Genomic DNA, 23332 nt, shown 5'->3' on the forward strand with positions numbered 1-23332 from the left:
ATTAATATTTTCCAAACGAGATCTAATGAAATTAAATGTTTTATATGGTATAAGCCTAAGTTTTACCCAACTGTTTGTACATTGTTTCATTAAAAACTAAGAAATACATATTTCATTGAAACTTCATTGAAGAGCTAAAAACGTCGAGTTTCTTTAAAAAAAAGAAATTATCAACAAGTGTACCTACTAATTTTTCTACTCCATACCACAGTTAAAAAATATGAAAAAAATAAGAAATTAATGTCCTTAACATATTAATTTTCAGCTGTTACACTTCTTTATATATCAGGGTGTAAAACAGCTGTTAGTGAATTTTACAAAACCAAAAAAACTTCATTTAAAAGAAAGTGATAAGTGAACTTATTCGAATTCTACTCCTCAACTAGCAACGGTAATTTACTTTAGGAATGCAAGTAAAACAAAACCCTCCTCAAAACATCCTCTACCAGCTGTTATCCTTTTTCCTATATCAATGTGTACACACCATTGTGTGTGTGTATCATTCCATCGAATGTTGTAAAAAAACCTAAAAACATCCTCATTAAAAGGGTACTAATAAGTGAACTTCTTTTCACTCATTAACCACACACAACTAGTTTCCGTTTATTCTCATTCTGGTCACAATCGTCCAAGGCTTGTTGCAAGTTCAAGTCCAGTTTCTATTAATTTCCGAGGATCGAGGAAAATCGACACGTCCATCCCAAGTTTTTATACCGTACGGAGAAACAATTAATGATGGTTAACGGCTACAGAGGTTAGAACTCTGCGGAATCCAGACGTTGAGGTCGTATTGGGCAAGTGCGCACGTGAATTGCGCGGATCGTGCGCAATTGGTTGAATTGAATTGAAAAATATCTTTTAAGGCGAAGTTAGGATTAGCACGTCCTCTATGCCATTAAACCACTAAGATAGGTAATAAAAAACAATTATCTAAATGAATCCCCAATAGAGGAATGATGATTACTGGTGTGGATTCGACTCGAAATCGTGTCTTGTAAATGTTGAAAGTACAGGTTTATATATATTTAAAATTAGTGTAACTTATTATGTAATATTCGTATGAAAACTAAATAATCCAAATTTAAAGAGTTGGAATCTTTTCTCGAATGCTACTCGTTTAGGAGTTACAGCGTGTTACAAAAATACTTAGGTATACAATTTGCATCCTTGCCTCCTAAACGGGTAAGTTTAGAGAGAAAATGCTATGAATAAATAAGTCTTAAAATTGCATCTACATTCTAAAATGACCATATACCAAAAATTATAATTTTAAAACTTAACTGTCATTTTTAAACAACGAATCAGTGATATCTTAAAATTTTATATGTATATTGTTCAGATATGTTATTAAAATACCAAATGATGAAAAACAAAATAATCCTGCAAACTGAAATGATTCAACATCAACATACAACTAACTTCTAGTGGTTTCATATCAATATATCGATGTATCGAATTGCAAGATGAATTGTTTTCGAATAACAATACCAACACATGAAGTTATGAAAAAGGAATCGCCCACTCAACTCATTATGGGGTGATTAACTATATTGCAATTAATTACTTACAATTTGGTGATCAAAAATAAAACTCGCACTGCATCAAAAGAAACAATGGCAAAATGTGCGCGAACTGAAGATATTTGAGAACGTCTGACCTCGAAGTGAATTCCGAGAATTGAAATCGTGGGTCGGTCGACTGGTTCAGAACTGAGAATAGAGAACTCAATTTTAAATCTCAACAAAAACAGAAGAAAAATTGTAAACTTAAAATTTAATATTTTAAATTGTGCTTGCCTGTTTAATAATTTATCTTAACAAATTCCACGAAATTTATTTTACAGGTGTTATAGGTCCAAAAACGGAGTTTTTAGTTTTTAAGGGTTATAAAATGTTTATGTTTATTGTCATTATTTATTCTTAATTTGTTTTTAAGCTTTGTAGTGAGTAAGGAAAAAAATACAAACCCATGTAAACAGTGCTAACGGACTCTTCCTTATACACGCGTACATTTATTTGTTAAGTGAGGAATACATTCCATTTTTTAAATTGATAAGAACGTACGGTAAGCCACTACGTTTTGCCATCTTAAAAAAAAAATAAACACCTTATACATTGTAGTTTAAAATAAAATTTAATGAGTGTTGTTTCTTTTCGCACAGAAAAATAAAATATAAAAAAGAAACTCATTTGTAAATATTTGTTTATTTACTCGTACGGTAAACACAATTATTACAATACATGAGTGGCAAGTTATAATGTATCATTATGTAGTATAAATGATGAATATTTGAATTTTAAGATGAACGGACAAAACCACTTTTCAGCTATTATATGGTAATTTGTCATTCAAAACCAAATGAGGAAGTGTTAGATGTTTGTTGTTTAAATAGATGTCAGTTAATAAATAGAGCCAGCAGATACTACGCATTCAAAACAAACATAAGATGTTACAAAACAAAAGAACGATTAGTTTTGTTTGTCGATATGATTAACAAACTTATTATTGTAGATACCAAACCTACACTATGTGCTTTGTGTTAAATTTTGGTAATTAAAATAATTGCCCACTCAAATCTGTTTTATAGCGGCTATATTGCACTTTTTTATCTTCAAACAATTATGCCCCATTCTAAGTAAATTAAATTAAATATGGGCCTCGGCTGCATAGAGGTTAGAAATTATAGGAAAAGTCGGTATTACCGTTTAACCAAGACTTTTACCTTGTTAAATTAGTGTTCATACTGTTCTACTTTACCTGCCTCTAATGGACAAATGAAAATATTAATTTTTACTTTTCAGTTGGTTATATTAGGCGAATCTAATATTTAGTCATATCTTGAAGCCTATTAGGCCTGTAATAACCATTTTGGTCTTAAATGATAGGTAATTTAATCTACTTTAAAAATGTTTGTGGTTGTTCTTTATGAAAAAGTGATGCTTCAGGGTCAAAATCGTACAAACGTAAACATAGTGCGAAATTCCGCCGATTTTTAAGCTTTTTGGAGGTGATCCGGAAGGTCGCCGAGGTGGGAAATTTGGATTTAGCAACTCGGTACTATTACAAACAACATCAAAAAAAGAAACCTGCTACCCCATTTCATGCAAGGTAAAATGCGTTAGGTTACTGGGTTAAAAAAACTGCAAAGCAAAATCCTTTGAATACCCGAAAAATCTAAAAAATATTCTAAAATTATTTCGAATAGTAAGTTTCTTATGGTTTGTTAAATACAGATGGTCCACGATAGAGTCCAGAGATGGTCAACTTATACCCAGAAACCCTAGTTCAAGACCAGGCGTTTACCGCAGGGTATTCCCACACTCAAATTCGTTTTTCGCGGGAACAATCATACTCGTGCGGTAAACACATATTTTTCGCACTAGGGACTAGTAGGCTAACATAATACTGTACAGCCTGTTCTAACAGAATCATAACCATTTTTAACACACGAACCAGACACGGCACGGCACGGTGACAAAGCGACGAAGCCTCAATCCCAGACAATGGAAAGGTCCAAGGCCATGTGGTCAAGCACCCCCCCCCCTCCCCTCACTTCACCAACCTATGGGATTTATGGTTTCGGGGACGCTTCTGTCTGGGACAAGTGGCGTTACTGATTATGTTTGTGTTGGAATGGAATTGGGAATTAGTCACCTTTGGTCTGCGAATTCCCCATAAACCCCAGACAAAACAAAACAAGATTCGCAGGGCTTCCGAAGGTTGTTGGGAAGAAGTTCAAGGAGTGCTCTTGGGGAGCAACATCGGACTGTTTTGAACACAAAAGAGTGTTTGAAAAGGGTTGGTTATACTTATTGAGATTATTATTTTTTACAAAATCTTCGTAACCAGAACGTCATATAAAAGATCGTAACAAAGTTCTTCCCGATACTAGTGGTGCACGGGGGATGTTGCATTATTATTGGGACAGTACCCGTTTATACCAAAATCGTTTATGCTTTTCTTGTTTGGGACAAATTCTCCTATACGGAATTTTGAAGATACAAACAAGGACTGTATGCACTATTGATAAGACCACGAAAAGAAAACATTGAAGAAAATTTTTTATTGAACAAGATCCTAAACTGTGTATCTGTATATACTTTAAAATATCTTATGTACATAAAAATCCATAGAGTTATACGCTAATTTGGTTTAGGAATATTAGGAATGCACCTTGACATTCCTAATATTGTTGATCCAACGATATTTACACCCGAAGGTTTATCTTGAATCGTGATATAGGTTGACCAAATTTCAAAATTTGTATCATTGAATATGGCTGTATTCACCTGACGGGTTTAATAGAAGATAAATTAAAACTGAATACTTAACAATGAACACGAATTTGTCATATGAATTAGGGACCAAAACCATGGTTATAAATTTTGGGTTAACCTCATTTTTACTCTGTAACACTTTCGTGTTCTACAAAACCTTTCGGGTTTCAAATGCATTTAGTTGGATCGACAATATCAGGATTGCTAAGGTAAGACTTCATAATGTTTTAATTTTATATAAGCAATCCAAAGGCTAAAATGGTTGGCAATGAGTGGGTTCCCCTATCACTTCAAATTACTACAATGTCAATAAATTACTCTCACAACATATAATAATTTTCCACTCGCTTTCAGTAACGGATGAAAACTGTCCACATTGCGCATGTGGAGATTGAAGATAAACTGCGCAATGTATGCGCTCGTAACAATGTGGCAACTGTGCGTTTGCACTAGAAACAATAACCTCATACAGGGATTCCCAAGGCGCAGACGTTGTGTGGGTAATAATGGATATGGAACAAGTCCGTGAAGAAGGCTTGCTTCACGTAAGTTTTTCATTCAAAACAACATTGACACATATACTTCCTCCCATTAGCTTGTCAACCACCATTACCATGGGTAAGCGATTAGAGCAACTAATAGGTAAAATTGCAAAAGTTGCATAACTTTTGAACCGTAATTTTTACAGGAATGGGTTGCAGTATTTTGTTTAGAATTATAAGGACCTTAAAAGACGAATTTCAATCAGAACCGGTTTTCTTTTTAATTTCATTTTCCGTTTTTTCGTGGGTTTATGGGAAAATAACACAAGTTACAAAAACTTTTGAACCGTAATTTTTACAGGAATGGGAGTTCTACAACTGTGTTCAGAATTTAAAGGGCCAAAACATACAAAAATTTTATCAAAATTGTATCGTCAATTAAAAAAAAAACTAATTTTCCGTTATTTTAATGTTTATTTTGGTACTTACGTATTAAACGGAGGCCACATTTTGTCAGCGCGCTGCGGCGGTTATGTTAGGTTGGGTTATCATAATAGAAAGTATAACTCGTCTGGTATCGATTCATAACGAAGCGAGGAAAGTCCTACACACATAATATTTACGATAACCCAACCCATAACCGCCGCAGCGCGCTGACAAAATGTGGCCTCCGTTTAATACGTAAGTACCTTTATTTTATGGGAAAATCGCCATTAAAAATGAATAAAAAAAATAAAAATTTGATATACCATGGATTAGTACCTACAAACAAAAATCATCAAAATCGGACTACATGTGTGGTCTGTAGCTATGTACACATCCACTCATACAGACACACAGACAAACATATGGAAGGATGTCACTTCGAAGTTCGAAAACCTTTTTTTTGGGATTTAGGGGGACCCAAAACGGATATATCCACTCAAAACTCAAACTCAAAAATGTTGACGAAAACAACACTTTCTTCATGTACGACGTACGTATTACAAGAAACGCACATTATTTATTAGTCATGTCGAATACTGTATTTAGATTACTGTTAATTATGTTAAGGCTACCTTAGGCCTTTTCATTAAGATAAGATTAGATTTAGATTGCATTGTAACTAAAACTCGCCCTTCATATCTGTGATAGGGAAAATGCTGCTAAACAGCTGATATGAAATTGCATGTATAAACAGCTGATAAGTAGAATCAGCAAATGAGTAACCCTCGAATTTAAGATAGACGGTATTTCAAATTTAAAACACTAATGAATATAAGAAGACATGATCTTGAATAGTGCATTTTACAAAGAAAATGTTTCATAATTCAAACTTAAATAATGTTTGCATTTTAAAATTTGAACAGGATTATTATAAATAGGCTTGCTTATATGAAGACTCTTGAACATTTTTCAATGTGGTTTTCATTTAATACAAATTTAAATGCAACTATTAGTTAAATTAAAGTGGCTACAATAAGTTCCTGTCGGTTGCTTAGAAGCATTGCCAAGAATAGGCTACATATGCATTTGAGCACTCATTAAAAATAGAAATGATCGTTAAGTATATTAAGACTAAGTGATTCTATAATTAAATATTTCATTAGCTTCTCCAGCCACTAGAATATTAGACTTCATATTCGAAGTATACAATCGTTGATTCATGCAATGATAAATTCCTACTATTATAATGACGAGAAATAACTGGAGTAGATATGTTAGTTTTCTGGCAAACATACTTACAGTCAATTGTATTATATTTTTTCATCATTAGATACAGAACAGAAATTCATAATGTGTTGTAAAACTGCACAGTATTCTGCTGCATTACATAATTCCATAGAGTAAAAATGTTACACATCTGGCAATCATCGAGCAATTAATTTGGTATTCCATGAACAACTTGTATGTTTACAAGTACATGCACAGTCTGAGTTTAAAGACTTATAACCCCAAATATATAACCATAGAAAAGAATGAGAAAAATTAATTCTTTGTGAAAAATCAGATTTTTTAAAATTAAAATTTAAATATTGGACAAACACCATTGGCTTGCTTTGTTCAAGACAAACTTATTTTTGTAAAATCTGAATAGCTTTTCGCATAACCATGTCATTGGAAAGGGGGGTCGTTTTAAAAGAATGCATTCATTTTTACTTTTTATACAATAAGTTCTATGAAGTGTAATACCATAAAAAAGATATACCTGTAAAAGCCAACACGAATTGACAATTTTTTTTCTAAGTGATGCCTAATTATGTCTAACGACTTATTGACTGGAATATCTAATAAAGTTAAGTAATATGTTTTATATTTATTGATACCTAAAATGATGTTTCATGATAGCAGTTTTCAAATCTGGTAATGCAACAGATATCTAGTAAGTTATCTATACTTATTTAATACGCAAGCACGATTTTTGTGACAATTACTCCTCCGAAACTACTGAACCGATTGACATCTTTTTGGTGTCATTGGAAAGAGCGTAACGTGAAGTTGTGCAGGAAACTTTCTTTTTAGGTAAATAATTAGATAGTGAGGCCCTGGGGCCCTTTAAAGTTTCGTATTTCTCCATAGGATTAACATGGGAAACAAACATTGTTTTGAAACTCCAGCTGTTGTCAGAAATTAAATATTAAATAATTGGTCTCCATGGAAGCATGAGAAAATTCACAATGTTTACATTTGCTTTGACATTTTATTGTAAACAACCAGAACTGTCAAATGTCTATTTCACAAATTCCGACAGCTGATCCAAAAAAATGTATTTTCCTTCCACCATGTAAAACAACTATGAGGTAGGTTTATTTAATCTTAAACTTTATGATAGATTATTTATTTCAATGATTATGAAACAGATTTTTCCGGTTGCGAAGCAAAAATTAATAATGAGAAGAAGAACATATGTAAAACAGTCAATGTGTAACTATGTTGTATTAAAAATGTGTTTAGTTTTGGATGTTGGTTTGTGTTAAGTAGCCTACACCTTATTGTCTACATATTGGCTAAACAACTTAGGTACGGTACTTTATAAAAGCTGACAGCCTTTTTACGTTGACTTAAATTGTAAGCTTACCTTTTCCCGTATATGGGCAGATTGATTGTTAAAAATTAACCCTTTAAACTGGAATAGGACTGTCATGTAAATTGTGAGTATTTCCTTTAGTTAATAATCTTTTAGTTGACACTTTTAAAATCTACAGAAATTATGACTGTTATTAGTTTTTAAGCAAGTTATTTGTTTATAAATAACTCCTGTACTTCTTTATAATTGCTCGAATTCGAGCAACATGTACACTAGTTATGTTTTAAAGCATAATCATATGATGTTATGTCAATTTATACGAAATTGTGTCTAGTGATACCACGATACGTTTTTATAACTGGAAAAAATTTCTTGTGATTTCCACTGATGAGATTTGTTGTACTGGATACGAACTTCCTGAAAAACTCTGCGACATCACTACGCCATTATCAAATAGTTTTTTGTGTAAGTAGTGTTAAAAAGAGACACTTTGCGCACGCGAAACATGTTATATTTTCCTACAGTTACTATAAAGCATATCAATAATTAGGCTTTCGAACACTATACAACACGTTTTATAATAGGTTAAATCCAAGTGTTGAACGAAATGGGAAACGCTGCACCAGCTGATCGTAGTCGTAGTCTGTTATTGCCAACTTATTTTAAACGTACACGCATTACATGCATAATAAAAGCACACTGTTTTGTTGTTTGGTTGGAATACTGAAATGAGGTAAAAAAAATTAGTGCGGCAAAAGTAAGTAAATGCAGCAATCAGTTACTTTGCGTGCTATAATGAGTGCAAGGAAGCACACTTTGTCAGGTAGTATGTACGAAAATTTATTTGATATCTATAGACTAGTAGGTTATGTTAGAAGGTAATGTTTGTTGATGTATAAAATTACGTTTAATTTCATTCCATTTCACTTTTAACCCATGAGTAACTACAATTTCTACTCGTTAAACAGCAATCCAACCAAAATCTTTTAACCTAGTAGACTTGAGGATTGAAGCCCTGTCTTTTCCCATGTTTATTGAGTATGTAGGTTTGCTGCGGTCTAAGTGTTGTTTGAGTCTCGCTTCTGGTCTTTGTTGAAGCGTGGATATTTTTGTAGAACTTTATTTGCACACGTTTCATCACGAGGGTCTGTTTCTGTTTGCCTTAGGCTGACGTCTATACTTAGCTCTGGGTACGGAAATGTCTTAAGTGAATGGACAGTTTTATTTATTTATTTAAAATGATAAACAAAAATTATAGTAGGACAACACATATAATTATATTCCTTATTCCTGACAGTAAAAATTCGCAAAGGTAATTTGGAGTGCAATTCGGAAAGTTTTAAATACGTTAAACCATAGTAGATATGCTCTTTCTCATTTAATAGGGGTATACTTGTTTTTCATTTATCAAATTATGTGGTGCTATTCACAAATCGATTGTAAATTTGCACAGGTAATTTTTAAATGAATCTCAAAACTTAGGAACCTCTCAAATCAGTGTAGTAGATGTTTTCCCATCTACTTACTAGGACTATACTTGATATTAAGCTAGCTAATAATATTAATTTATTAAACATATATTTGCTATTATTTCTCCAGTAATCCTTAAAAGACTTTCTTATATAAGTTGTAACAGCTGTTTGAAACTGATATTTTGCTTAAGAATTGGACTACACTGAAATTCTCATAGTACCATTTTCATGGAAATTCCTACTATTGACTGTATATCTGTAGTCAATGTTTCTAGTAAAATAATCAATGGGCGAGTACTCATTGTTGACCAGCTGATGCTTTCCATTTCATTCAACGCTCAGCTGACGAGAACAAGAGCCCATAAAACTACAGTAGGTCATTTCACCTATACTACAGTGTGACCTAGTAAAATTCGTCTAAATGTTGATGTTTACTTATTAAAATTTCAAACATGAAAATCAATTTATTTATAAATTAAGTGTGTTTGACTAATTCTGGTGTTTGTTTGGAAGTATGGTTTAAAATGGGGTGACATATACGATAATCGGGAGGCAAAATTATGTACTTACGTATGTAAGAACTAACATTTAATTTTAATGGATACGGTACATTAATATAATTTAATTTGTCACATATTAAACGTATATTATATCGTTGTAGAAATGGGTAGATTTTTCGTGAAATGCTACCCAGTTTTCGACCTCCTTCGGTTTTATTATGTTTGTAGGATTTATTTAGTGTGATGTGGCGTTAAGAATGAATTAAACTGATATTTCTGTACCTCGTTACAGTGACTATGGAAGTTCAACACTATTCCCGTTACAGTTTTATACTTAAAACGCACGGGTTCATAAAAGTCTAGGGAAAATACCGTTCAAAATATCACTGTCGTTCTACATTAACACAATCTTAGAATGGAAAATTCATCCAACTTTTATTTACAATGCCGAATATTTCCAATGAGGGGGGCTAGCTGGTCTATTGCTAGGGCACAGGACTTCGGTCCTGAGGACCAAAGGTTCAAATCCTGCCAATCACCAATGGATGTTATCCATGTTTGACGACCCTCTAGGTCTAGTCTGGATTAATATTAAAAACGTCCCAGGCTAGTGCTTAGTGTCCTTGAAACAATGGGATATCTAGTTTTAAACTGCATACCCACCTACAAAATATAAAATTGTTTTCAGTAAGGAGACTTCTTTGAACTAGATACAAAACTTGAAACTTCCAAGAAAAGTCATACGATTTTTCAACTCACAAAGAGCAATCGATTCAAAGATTTTCAAATTAAATTGTAAATAATGTGCAAATCTAAATGCAAATGTGGGAGCCTAGGGCGAGAAAGAGTGAGGGACCGAGAGACCACTCCTGTAGCCGCCCATATACTGTAAACACAGGTTGGTTCAGAGGGCAATGACCTTGAGGTAGCGTCTGCGACATTGTGTATTGATATCACTTTGGTCCTTCTGTGCCGGATATTGGATCTGTGCTGGATGTACGATGAATTTGGACATTCTTAATCGAGTAAAAGGATAACAAAATTTCGATGTAAGGGAGGTTGAAATAGCAACAAACAAAATGTAAACACAAACATGATTCTATCGGCACCGGACGGAACTAAGATTAAAATTGTCTTCAGTTTATCTATAAGGATGACAAATCTACTAAGGGAGTATGATTGTATCCAATTGTACACTGTACATTCAAAGGGTATTACCACGTCGAAAACCCTAGCTGCTAAATGTAATAAACAGGTGTTCACATTATTTCCAATTATCTTGGAATATATATTTGGATATTTTGAAAGTAGTGGCGACTCGGGAAGAAATACTGGCCGAAAATGTGTATTTTTTCAATCCAAAAGTGTTGAACATTGGAATATTGACATTTAAATGAGTTAGGCAAGGGATACTGAAAAAAAGTATGTCTTTAGTTTAACCTTTGATTCTATATTCTGAGTAGAGAATAAATGAGGGTCATGAAGAGTAAGAATGCGTGTGTGAAGTGTAAGAATGTGAATGTGTGTGAATGGATTTTTAGATTGCAGTTTTAGTACATTTAGTGCTTTTAGACGATACATTTGGATATTTTAGTGTGGAGTACGGAAATACAGGGTTATTACAAATGATGTTCATGATTTCATACATACATAAAATATAGTTTTATTTGTTATACAAAGAAATAAAATGGTTACAACTTTTGAAAGACTCAAAAAGTTTCAACACAGATACACAGAACTGTAAATGCTCGATACGGGAACACCTTGTGGTACGACAGATGTTAACAATGTAGTCAAGCTCTTGCTAGACTTTGAAAAGTGTGTCCAGGTCTATTGTTTCGATAGCTTTGGTAATCCGTTGCTGGATCTCAAGTATGCTATCTGATAATGGTGGTGTGTACGCCTAAGATGTATCCCCACAAGAAAAAAATCAGGGGGTGATGTCCGGAGATCTTGTAGGCCAGTTCAGGGGTGTGTCATTATTCGGACCACCGAGCTCGTTCCATATCTCAGGCAGCACATTGTTAAGTTCAATCCTACTACAAGTAACATTCAAATGCAGCCAGTTCTCTAAAATTTCAAGTGTCACTTGCCAATATAGTGGTTACTAGGAGGATAATCGTTAAACCTGGTTCTAAAGTGTCGTTGCAGACTAATAACAGATTGGTTAATGTAATATTCCAACTGGCAAAAAGCTTTCCTGCCTTCAAATTCAGCCATTACACAACACTTACAACAATTGACTTGACAAACAGCTGATATGCACCCAAACCAATTTAAATGAAACTTTGTGAGTTTTTCTTTCCAATGGTACCAACTAAAATAGTCTTGAAACAAATTAACCCAGTAATATTTATAATCAAAATCAGGAACATCATTTGTAATAACCCTGTAGTACTGGTAAAAACTGAAAAATCGAATAAAAACTTTTTCCAAATTTGAGAAAAATAAGGGGTTTTAGCAATGGAGTATGGTGTTTTGTTGAATGGATTAGGGAAGGGATGTGTCTACTAATAAATAAATAAACCCTAGTCAAAAAAATAATTTTTAAAATTAATTGTTTGGAAAATGAGACTTCTTGATTGACATTTTTGGAATAGAGTGGAAAAAGGATATGGGTAGAAAATACAATCGATATGATTTTACTCCATATCTATGAAAACCATGAGGTCTGGACTCAGGTTTGATGTTTTTATTGGAGTAGGGAAGGGGTAATGGTAAGAAATGATAAACAAAACTTCAAAGGCATGCGGATCGCAAATTTGAGAGGTCCGTGAGTTATTTTGAGTTCAGTTCACAGAACGTCGTGGAAGTCAAAACGTCTCACGCGACGAAAGAGAATATAAAAATATCTTGCAATTCGGGGTTACGTCTTACGATCAATTGTTGACTGTTTTGTAATCTTGGACAGTTAATGTATGTTGAGAATTTTATATACTATGAGAAATTATAATAATTATTGATGACAAGAAAAGTCAAATAATCTTGAAGAAATTGTGATTACAAAATAATACATTGGCGTTTCTTTTCAAATTGGTGTTTCAGTGATACTTTCCTAACAAATTCAATTTTAGACATCTAGTTGAATAAATGTGATTTAGTTCAATAGGTAGGTTTGTTAATTTTAAATCTCGATTCATAATTTTTAAACGATTTATAAACCGTTGACGAATCGTAAACAAACCATTTTTTACATGAAGTAGCAAACTATAAAACAGTTTTCTTTTAGTAAAACACTTTGAATTGTTTTTCTACGTACTATTGGATACCCTTTGTATACCTAAAGATTGAACATTAAATGCAGTCTACTATGGATTTATCATACTTACAAATCAGCGTAATTTCTCATGGGATGGATATACAAAGTCAACAGGCAATAAGTGTTATCTAATATTACAAAATAGTCAACAATTAATCTTAGCCCCGAATTGCTAATAATGTTTTATTATATTTTGCACCGTAGCTTGCGATCAAATATAAATTAATTTATACTGTATTTAGGTTTTTAGATTTCCACGATGTTCTGTGAACTGAACTCAAAATAACTCATATCAGCTGATCGTCAATGAAGTAAAGAAAACTGGGATACTATAATAAATACCCCACCGCAGCAAACCTGCAGACTAAGCGAATTTCCATTTACCTAGGGGATTTCTACAAAAATATTCCATTAAAATTGTGTCTGATTTATTTCCTATTTAAATAATATTAATTTTAATGAGAACTTAGGTTTGCTCCTACAGGAAAGGTAATAATGAGATTTTTTTATTGCAATGTTGATAGTATGAAATAAACACAATTGCCAAATTTGGTTGAAATATATACAGTATCCATAAACAAGCAGACTACAACAGTTTATTTATTCTCCATAAGAATAACATGGGAATTCTAGATTTACAGTTGTTTTTTTAAAGGCATACAACACTTCACTATTTTTTCCAAGCGAAGCTCTACCAAGCTGAAATTTTAATTTTTGATCCCTAACAGTATTCTTTGTAAGTAGTCTTAAGTTTAATATTGTGTTTTTTATAACTGACTCCATTCTGTACAAAATGTGCAATATGAATAAAGTTATTTTGATTGAAGCTACCTTTCCAAGAAAGTATTTTGGGGGTCAAATAGGAAAGCCCATTCTTTACCCCAAACCCCCCCCCCCCCCATGAACTCCTGTACTCATTTTTCGACCATGCTGGTTCGCGAACTAGTTTCAATAAATACATGTTTACACGTTCGTACCAAATTTCATCGAAATCGGATTCTTTTCGCTCGAGATATCGTGGGGACACAAATTTATGTATGAATTTGAACTGATGGTGTTTTTGGCCTATGGGGGCCTCAAAGGGAAGAAAATTGGGTCCAGGTCTTACCATGAAACCTACGGTAAACGCTTATTCCCAAAGGGAAATTCACTAATAAATCAAAACACTCCGTACATTTTTTGTACCACATTTTAACAAAGTAATTGAAGGAATTGACACGGGACACAAGTCTCCAAGTACCCATTCAAGATGTATACACCATTATTGAGTCCGGTACAAACTATGGTGTCGAGTGCCAGCCCGTCAGATAGTGGGATGTTTTGTCGGAGTGTGGGGGTCTTCCGTTAAATTTAGCCTTCGGTGGAGGCCGCTAGAAATAGCGCCCGTCGACCACCGTCACTGGGAGCCATCTTCTCAATCGAGCGATAGAAATTTTTAATTCGAGTAATTAACAATATAAAAATACCCCCGCCGCAGCAAACCTGCATGCGAATTACCATGTGCCTGATTAGAGTTTTACCATTGACTATACACAGAATAGACTTCCCATGTAATGTAAAAATGTTAAGCCAAAAACACGTGGTGCAATCTGTTGAGATGGTCATCAACTAATGACAATATTCTGTGTTAAGTGATAAATCAATCAGCTGTTCGCTATGATACTGTATTGGTTTTAATTAATATTGAACCCAATACACTAGAAAACTCTGGTGAGATGGTCCTTAACTTTATCTATTTTCTTGGCTTCAAACTTTCATAAAACATGGGAAGTCTATTCTGTGTATAGTCAATGGTTATACTAAGATATATCTTGTTAAAAATGTAATTAGGCCTACCATAGTTAAATCAAATAAGTTTAACAAGTACGTACGTTTGCTGCAACAAGGACGGTAATATTTTTTTTCTAAATTCGATAAAAATGTGTTCACAAACAATTAAACTACAACAATTAACTTTATCCATAAGAACATAGGAATTTTAAATTGATTTTTTTTTTAATATTCCCCTTAATCTATTAAGCGTACATCGGTTCAATAAACAAAATGATTTGTTTATTAAGCTCTACAAAATGGGTTAGTAAGAAATTGAAAATTTGATGTTTTAGGGTAAACCCAATTTTTACCCTAAAACCCCCGTTCTCAAAGTCCGATCATGCTGTTTCGCGAAATAGTTCGAATGCATAAATATCAGTGTTTGTTTGTTTGTTTTATGTCCGTCGGTGAAAAAACAAGATGGTAATTTACACTACATAGGCCTACTCCGTAAAAAAACTAGACCGTCGAAAATTATTAATATATTTTTTTTATCTATTCACTACATTTTTGACAAGTATTTATTCAATTAAACCTAACCTAGCTGATTTGTAAACAAGCAAATTAACATTCAAAAGCGTGCTCATTATTGTATATACATTCCCCTTAGTTAAATTATTAAATACGTAATTTATAAAATACTGATCAGCTGATTAAGAGAAAGATCCTTTCAGCGAACTGTATTATTATTTTTTATTATTATTTCTTATAAATTATCAATTAAGGAGGATTTAAGTTGAATGATTCGTTTCTATAAGCAATTTTTGAGAGTTTCTAGAGTAGCTTTTAACTTTGTTGTTTTCTCTTCTAGGCTATGTGTAGCTTATATCCATATGGGATATTTGCGTCATAATATAATCTAGAGTTACAAAACGAACATATAAACATGTTTGTCACAATCGAATAGGAAATTACTGAGTTATGAACTATTATTTAAAGAAATACTGTCGAGCATTTTTAACTACAGTACCATCTTAGGAAACCGTTTCTCTTTCTACAACTTACATTTTTATAGCTATAGAATCAATAACAGCTAACACACTCAAATCAAATCAAGATCAAGTAAACCACCAGAAATAAATCTATATGTTGTCTATAGGGTAAAAACAAGAAAGAAATTGTTTTGCAAACAGGATATAACTGATGAAGAATGTATAATCGTAATTATTGACAAACTAGCAATATATTATGAAGCAATATAATCCATAGAGGGTTATATGAAAAAATCTTTGTTAGTATAGGAGACACCAACTTCAACACAATTAGAGATGTGATTTCTTATTGAAGAGGTCTTAATCAAAAAGGTTCAGGGGTCATCTTGTACAGCCGATGTTTTGAACAAAAACATTTCAGGTATTTTAACACAGACGTCGGCTTTGATGCTCTCCTACGCCTCTCTCTCTCCCCCACCTTCTCATCGGCGTCTTTATGTGATGAGTCATACAGGAAGAGCAGAAGACGAGAGGTAGTCTAACCCAAATAGCACGATGGAGCGAAGCACAAGACAACCCAAATATCACGTAGCAAAAAGAGAGGTAGTGTAAACGAAATATCACGACATAGCAAAATACAGTAGGTAGTATAACCCAAATATCATGATAGAGTAATAGAGGTATTGTAGCCCAAATATCACGAAATAGCAAAATACAGTAGGTAGTGTAACCCAAATATCATGATAGAGCAAAATACAGAGGTATTGTAACCCAAATATCATATGATATAGCTAAATGCAGTATGTAGTGTAACCCAAATATCACGATAGAGTAATAGAGGTATTGTAGCCCAAATATCACGAAATAGCAAAATACAGTAGGTAGTGTAACCCAAATATCATGATATAGCAAAATACAGTAGATAGTGTAACCCAAATATCACGATATAGCAAAATACAGTAGGTAGTGTAACCCAAATATCACGATAGAGCAAAATACAGTAGGTAGTATAACCCAAATATCATGATAGAGCAAAATACAAGAGTTAGTGTCACCCAAATATCATGATATTATTCTGGCTATTCTTTAGTTTCAAACAAAAATTAAGTGGCCATAATTAAAAAAAAAATCATATTCCTTCAAACATTGTCGTAGATTGAGCAAATCATGGCTAGGTTATACCAACGAATACAAAAATCACGAAAAGTTATCGTAAGATTCTTTGAAACAATAACGCTTTTCGGATGACCCACTGGGTTTTAATGCACTATACAACATTGGTGTATTTAGACAGCAAATAGAGTTATTTATTTGTCGCGGTTTTTTCTGTGGTTAAATAATAGGACAATCGAGTTAACAAAAAGCCTGATCCCAACTCCGCCTAAAAAGTAAATAACTATTGTACTACAGTATTAAAAGAGTATAAACAGATACGATCTGTTCTTTTGACCCATTCGTCCATTTCTCCACCCTTTCTTGAAAAATCGTCAGTCAGAGGTCCCGAAAACCACAATTGAAATCGTCCTCCCGACTTAAGGAAACTAAATTTTCTTTTCAAGGTGATTGGTATTCCTCTTAGGAGTATTTTCAGGGTCAAAACTGCTTCCTGATACCACACCTGTTTTCGGCAGTAGGTGTCATCGTGGAAGCTGCTTAATCAGTTTTGGACTGAAAAAGGTAGATGCAACTATTGGAAATGGGGAACGACAGTAGACACGTCATGTATCTGAGATTTGGAGTGCCAGACAATGAAGCACACAGTCAATGATTGCAATCTGATGGCTTTACCTGACGGTTATACTGGCTGCACTTTACTTTAGGTCCTACACTCATTCGAATGAAAATATCGATCGATATATCGATTAATCGATTGTTTCATTCGATATATCATTTGGTTAGTTAGGCAAGGTTAACCTAACCTAACTAACCAAACGATATATTGAATGAAACAATCGAATAATCGATATTTTCATTCGAATGAGTGTAGGACCTAAAGTAAAGTGCAGCCGTTATACTCTGACCTCTCTTCTTCATAAGAGAGCGGAGAAGGTCTCTTTTCTTTTGTGAGTTACCCTACAGAAATGAAAATGTACTGGAGAATATTTGCTTCGCAAACCAGTCCGATCAGACCATAGATGAGTTTAGATGAGGTTTTGATCCACAAGATTAAAAAAGATCAGCATTTTCTTTAATTTATTACTATTGTTCACCGATAGGGTTTTAAAGTGCTAAGCTCAGTACTGCTTTGTCTCTCATTGTAAGCATACAAGAAAAAACAAGTTGCTGCAGATTTCGTTTAAAAGTAAATCTGATTCAATGATCGCACGTTCAAAACTAATTTAACAAGTTCAAAACAAAGGTATTTCGTTAGTTTTCGTAGCAGCAAACGATAGAACTTTTAAAGCTAATGTTATTGATATTAGGCTTGGGTCCAAGGGTGAATGTCCTTATATTATATATATTATATATATAATTATATTATATATATTATATATATATATATTACCGATTTGAATAAAAAATAAAAAAAGCCACAAAGGCCGACTGTATAAATTTCTCAAGCTGCGACGGGGGTATTTGTTTTGTTTCACTATTTTAAGACAATACAAGCAGTATATTAACCGTATTTAAAGAATTTATTAACTTGCGAATTATCTTTGGCAACTTAATGAAAATGCAATTCTCTCTTCTCTTTCCAAAACTTACTAATGGCAAACTAAATATTATTTTCAAATCAGTTTGAAAATCGGTTTTTTGGAAACCGTGTCGAAAACAGTTTCTTGCTATTTTTATCCAGAACCAGTTCTATTCCAAGATTTGCTGTATGTTTTCGCTACAATAGCCAATGTAAAATCTGCTTTGCTTGTTTATAAACAACGTTCTAAAGAATTTATAAACCATTTCGCATTCTTGTCTTTCAGCCACGATTCGCTTAATGCGTGGGCGATGTTCAGTAGTGTTTGCATTTGTATGCAGTCTTTGCTGTTACTATGGCAACAACAGTAAAAATTTTGAAAATGACATCAAAATTGTGTCAAGAATAAGTGATATATTGTATTGAGCATCATAAAATACTTTTTGTAAGATGCAACTTAAAAACAAACATAAACAAACTTTCTGTCAGTAAGTTTGCAGTTACCCGGAACCCAATTCGTAAACGATATGACGAACTTGTGGCATTTTCTACCAGTGGATAGGCCTATGCGAAATAATGATCAGCATTAATTATAAACATAAATTCTAATTGTTATGAACGAAACCCTTAATTCCTCTTGTCTGTAATGAAAGATGAGCACGATTGTGGAAGTGGCAACTTATTTTTCTCTCCAATTCACAAAAAGTATGACAAACTGTGGGTGTTTCTAGGAATGAGAAATGCGAAATCTCTATTCAGCGTTGATTATAAATAATATTGCAACAGTAATCAACGAGCTTATCTCTTCTATTATCGCAGCCAAAGGCGGATTCAGCTTACCGTTGATAGGTGATTCATCAACGATAAGATAAGTGCAAGGGTTGATTTGAGAAACTGGAATGCAGATATCGCCGTTGATTGAAAGATAATGTAATCAATGAAACTATTTTGAACTAAAGACGATTTTATGTTGATTCAATCCCAAACAGTTATCAAATTAAATACCTACATAATCCAGATAATAATACCTATCCATAGTAAGATTCATAGACGAAAGGTTGTTAAAATCATCGTGAGCAACAACAATAAAGTGAATGAAAAAGGAGTATTTCTTTGACCCCCCACCCCTCCCAACCTCAAAAATAACAATGGTTTTCTCTGTAAACTAAGTTATAAACACAAATTAAAGAATGTCCAATCCAATCATCCATGGGGTGTTATACATTCAGGCGTCTCAAAAACTCATAAAGCAATCTGAGTAACTTATCTCAAATCTTTGAATTTCCATAATGTTTTGGAAGTTTTTCAATTTACAAATTACAACTCATCTTAGCTGATCCAGGTGTAGAAGGTTCTTCTGTAGACGATCTGAAAATAATAGAAAGAGAAGTCTACGGTTTCACCTTACTCTAGACTTCTAACAAATAATTCAGTTTGAGTCCTATTAGTTATTACTATCTCTATGGCTACTAAGATCTAAAGACAAGAGTACAAACAATCGTGCCTGTGCAAAGACATGTTTACAGGCCGAACTCAAAACAAAAACAAACAAAAGCCTCACAACTCACAACTTACATTGGACATCTGTAGTGAGATCCTGATGTGATCATCCTGATAGCTCTTCCTCGCCTTGCGTTTCTCGATGTACAGGGTGTTCAGCTTCTCCAGCGTCTCCTTCTCGACGACATCGGCGTTGGTCTTGACCAGTTTGGCAGCGTTTTCCACCTCCTCGAGAATTCCTTTCCAGGCTTGAGCTACAAGACTTCCCGTCAGGTACCCTTCATCTCCTCTCTCCACCTTCTGCCCCTGGGTCGTGATCGCGGAGAGGGCTGTGCAGTAATCTCTGTCGCACTTTACCTTGCTGGAGAGGCATCTCCTCATAGTCTCCAAGAGTCGAAGCTCCGCATCCTGTCTGCACAGAAGGGCTTCATGGCCTGCTCGGCTCTGGAGATTGGGGGAAAATCCCATCTTGGAAGTTAACGGGTCGAAAAGCGAACACTCACACTTTCACTTCCTAACGGCACAAAACACATAGTAAGTTAGCTTCTGATAGACACACACGCACGGGTAACTTTGTCTGTACAGCGCGACGTCAGAAGAAGTGAACCGGACAAAGTGACGCGACCAACTGTGACTTGGCGGCAGTCTGCAACAGGCTCCCAGCTGATTCCTGCCGCAGTGATGCCAACGGTGAACACTAAATAGTCGTACGTTACCAGGAAATATCGTACCGTCTGAAACATGGTATAGGTCACTAAACCAAACACTTTCTATTCCTAGGGAGAAGGCATTCAAATGAATTCCTTGTTCAAGTATATTTTGTTACATTCAAAATATACTTGAACAAATGTATTACTAATAATTTCAACACTGTACAGAAATTACTTTCATAGAATATTGTAATTTTAATTACAGTACACTTTAATAAAAAAAATTCCTATATGTTTTTAAATCAACAGTTTGTTGTTTAAATATGTGTTAGACTTAATTCAGTTGTAGTAGTTATATTTGAGACAATTTAATTAAATAGCATGTATAGCGTGTATAGCATGTATAGTATGTATTTAATTAAATAGCAATTTATGTAAGTAGCATGTAGTAGTATAGAACTATTCTAACTAACTAATTAGGCTATTCATAAAAAAAAATAAAACTCTAATCGTCGTATTTTCCTAAACTATGTATTTATCAATTTTAATACTATGCTCTGAGTAACTTTTCAAAACTAACAATTGATTCATCTCCCGTGTTGAATTATTAAATTTTTAAAATAAGGGAGACATTAAATAATCCGTTTAAAATAACATATTAATTTGTTATAGATTCTACAGTAATTTGTTTATACAGTTTTAATTTAATCTAAATAAATCGTTGGTTTAAGTTGGTACACAAGTGTACAATTAAAGGTCAGCTAAATTATGGTACCAAAGTATGCAGTAGACACAGAATTATCGTACGGTACCATAATTACCGTGTCCCCGGCAACAATGGATCCACAGCCACCGTAACACTCAGCTATCCGTTACCGTTAGACCACTGCCAGACGAATCAGTTTTACCAACCTAAAGGTTAAGTGAATTAACCTCTCGCCTGCTTGGTCCAATTTGCTCTTTGCCTTTATTTACAAGACGCGGTTGTTAGACCTGAACAGTACCGTAGTACCTTACTATAACGCATTGTGAACGTAAACTGTAAACAGCTGATCTAACCTTGAAATTAACAGCTGTTATTAGCTAACGGTTGTGTTATTGGAGTTGCTCTGTCCGTGACCTTTTTAACTGTTTTGATGGTTATTATGAAATCATCTGGTGTTTATTATTTTGAATGAATTAAAATTATTTTAAGACAATATTGGGCGTGTATTACCAATCGTTGAATATGTATTGTAGAAGTATAGTACTTTGTATCCTTCTTACATAATTATTGATGGTTTTTGTATATTAAAATAATTTGACTAAATCTTACCCTAGGTATTTTGAAAGCCGTTGATTATTTTTATAATTTTAATTATTTGCCTTGTGAATTGGTTCAATTCAGAAGGTTATTGATGAAATAAAATTATTACCTTATCCAACCACAGTTGATGGTATGACTAGTTTCGTCCCTTAGAACTTTGTCAGGTCATTTTGTATGCAACCACATCATCAATGTTATACATTGTCATTGTGGTATGCCAATAGTTTCTTTATAAGTCTGTCACAATCACAATAATTTTAAATAAAATAATTAAAATGGAATACAAATTGATAAGACAGTGCTGTCCAGTCTACAGTTGTAATCAGTGTTATACATTTTTACCAGTTTTATTTACAATGAACAATACATCTGAAGGCTGCTTAATATTAATAATTAATTAATTTTTACATAACTACATGTAAGTAAATATAAATATGTGCCCTATTATTTTTTTAATTTTTCACTAATTAAAATTCACGTCTGTGTTGACGTTTTCATTGTAGAATATTATTTTCCACCTGATTGAATTGTAAATACAGATTTATATTTTAAACAGATGCATATATTACATTTTACGTTAACTATGTTTTTAACGAGTTTCTTGCAAAATAAACTATTAAAATTTCAAACAAATCATGTACATGAGATAAAATATTTCTAAAATATATTTAGTTATTTGTAAGCTCCTTAATACAAATTTTAGCTAAATTTGACTACAGTACTCCAAAACTGTTATCCTTCGAATGTTGTCCAGAATTGATTTAAAACCAAAATCCATAAAAACTATGGATGTTTAGGTAGAACAGCTCCAGATTCGGATAGAATTTAGAACACGATAAATCTAGTGAATTTTGCACACTGGAAAGTACTGTAATTGGTTTGTATACAGGGTGGCTAAAAAGTAACTTACACCCCCCCCCTTAATTTTTCAACCATTTGAGAAATTTGAAATCTGTTCGTGGCAACCTTCTTAGGTATGAGGGGCTACAATAATTATGGTCAATTTTGAAATTTTTGCCCTTAGGGGTAGTGGGGGTAAGAGGTAGCTCAAAATTTTCAAATAGTAAGTATAGTCAAGTTTGGTATCATTTTACAGGTCTTGACGAAAAATAAAAATTTACATAAAGGTAATCAAAATCGGCCCAATAATAACAAAATGGCACCCTAAAACGTTTCAAATAAAAATAACCATGAGGGTGGCTGAAAATTAACTTGCACCCCCTTTAACTTTTTAACTATTTGAGATATTTGAATTCGGTTTGCGGCAACTTGTTTGTATATGAAGGGCTACAATAATTATGGTCAGTTTTGAAAATTTTGCCCTTATTTATGTATTTATTTAGGGGGTAAGGGGTAGCTAAATATTTTCAAAAGCAAGTATAGTCGAGTTTGGCATGGTTTTGCAGGTCTTGACGAAACATAACAATTAATTAACATAAACAAAATAGAAATCGGACCATCAATAACAAAATGGCAGTTCAAAATTACTTTTAATAACCA

General features: G+C 33.4%; 1 protein-coding gene across 5 annotated transcripts in view; it reads right to left on the reverse strand.

The window, feature by feature from the left end:
- The window catches only part of LOC128998064 (tyrosine-protein kinase Fer), a 66540-nt gene extending 46044 nt beyond the window's left edge, over positions 1–20496 (reverse strand). For all 5 annotated transcript variants that reach the window (XM_054424036.1, XM_054424037.1, XM_054424039.1 and 2 more), the window contains exon 1: positions 19952–20496. In XM_054424036.1, coding sequence (XP_054280011.1) covers positions 19952–20344 — 393 coding nt within the window. In that variant the 5' untranslated portion in view covers positions 20345–20496. The remainder of the gene's footprint in view (positions 1–19951) is intronic.
- Positions 20497–23332: the final 2836 nt, after the last annotated feature.

Source organism: Macrosteles quadrilineatus, unplaced genomic scaffold (assembly GCF_028750875.1).
Source record: "Macrosteles quadrilineatus isolate MER2022 unplaced genomic scaffold, UCM_ALF_1.0 Scaffold_7__1_contigs__length_78375512, whole genome shotgun sequence".
NCBI classification, from domain to species: domain Eukaryota; kingdom Metazoa; phylum Arthropoda; class Insecta; order Hemiptera; family Cicadellidae; genus Macrosteles; species Macrosteles quadrilineatus.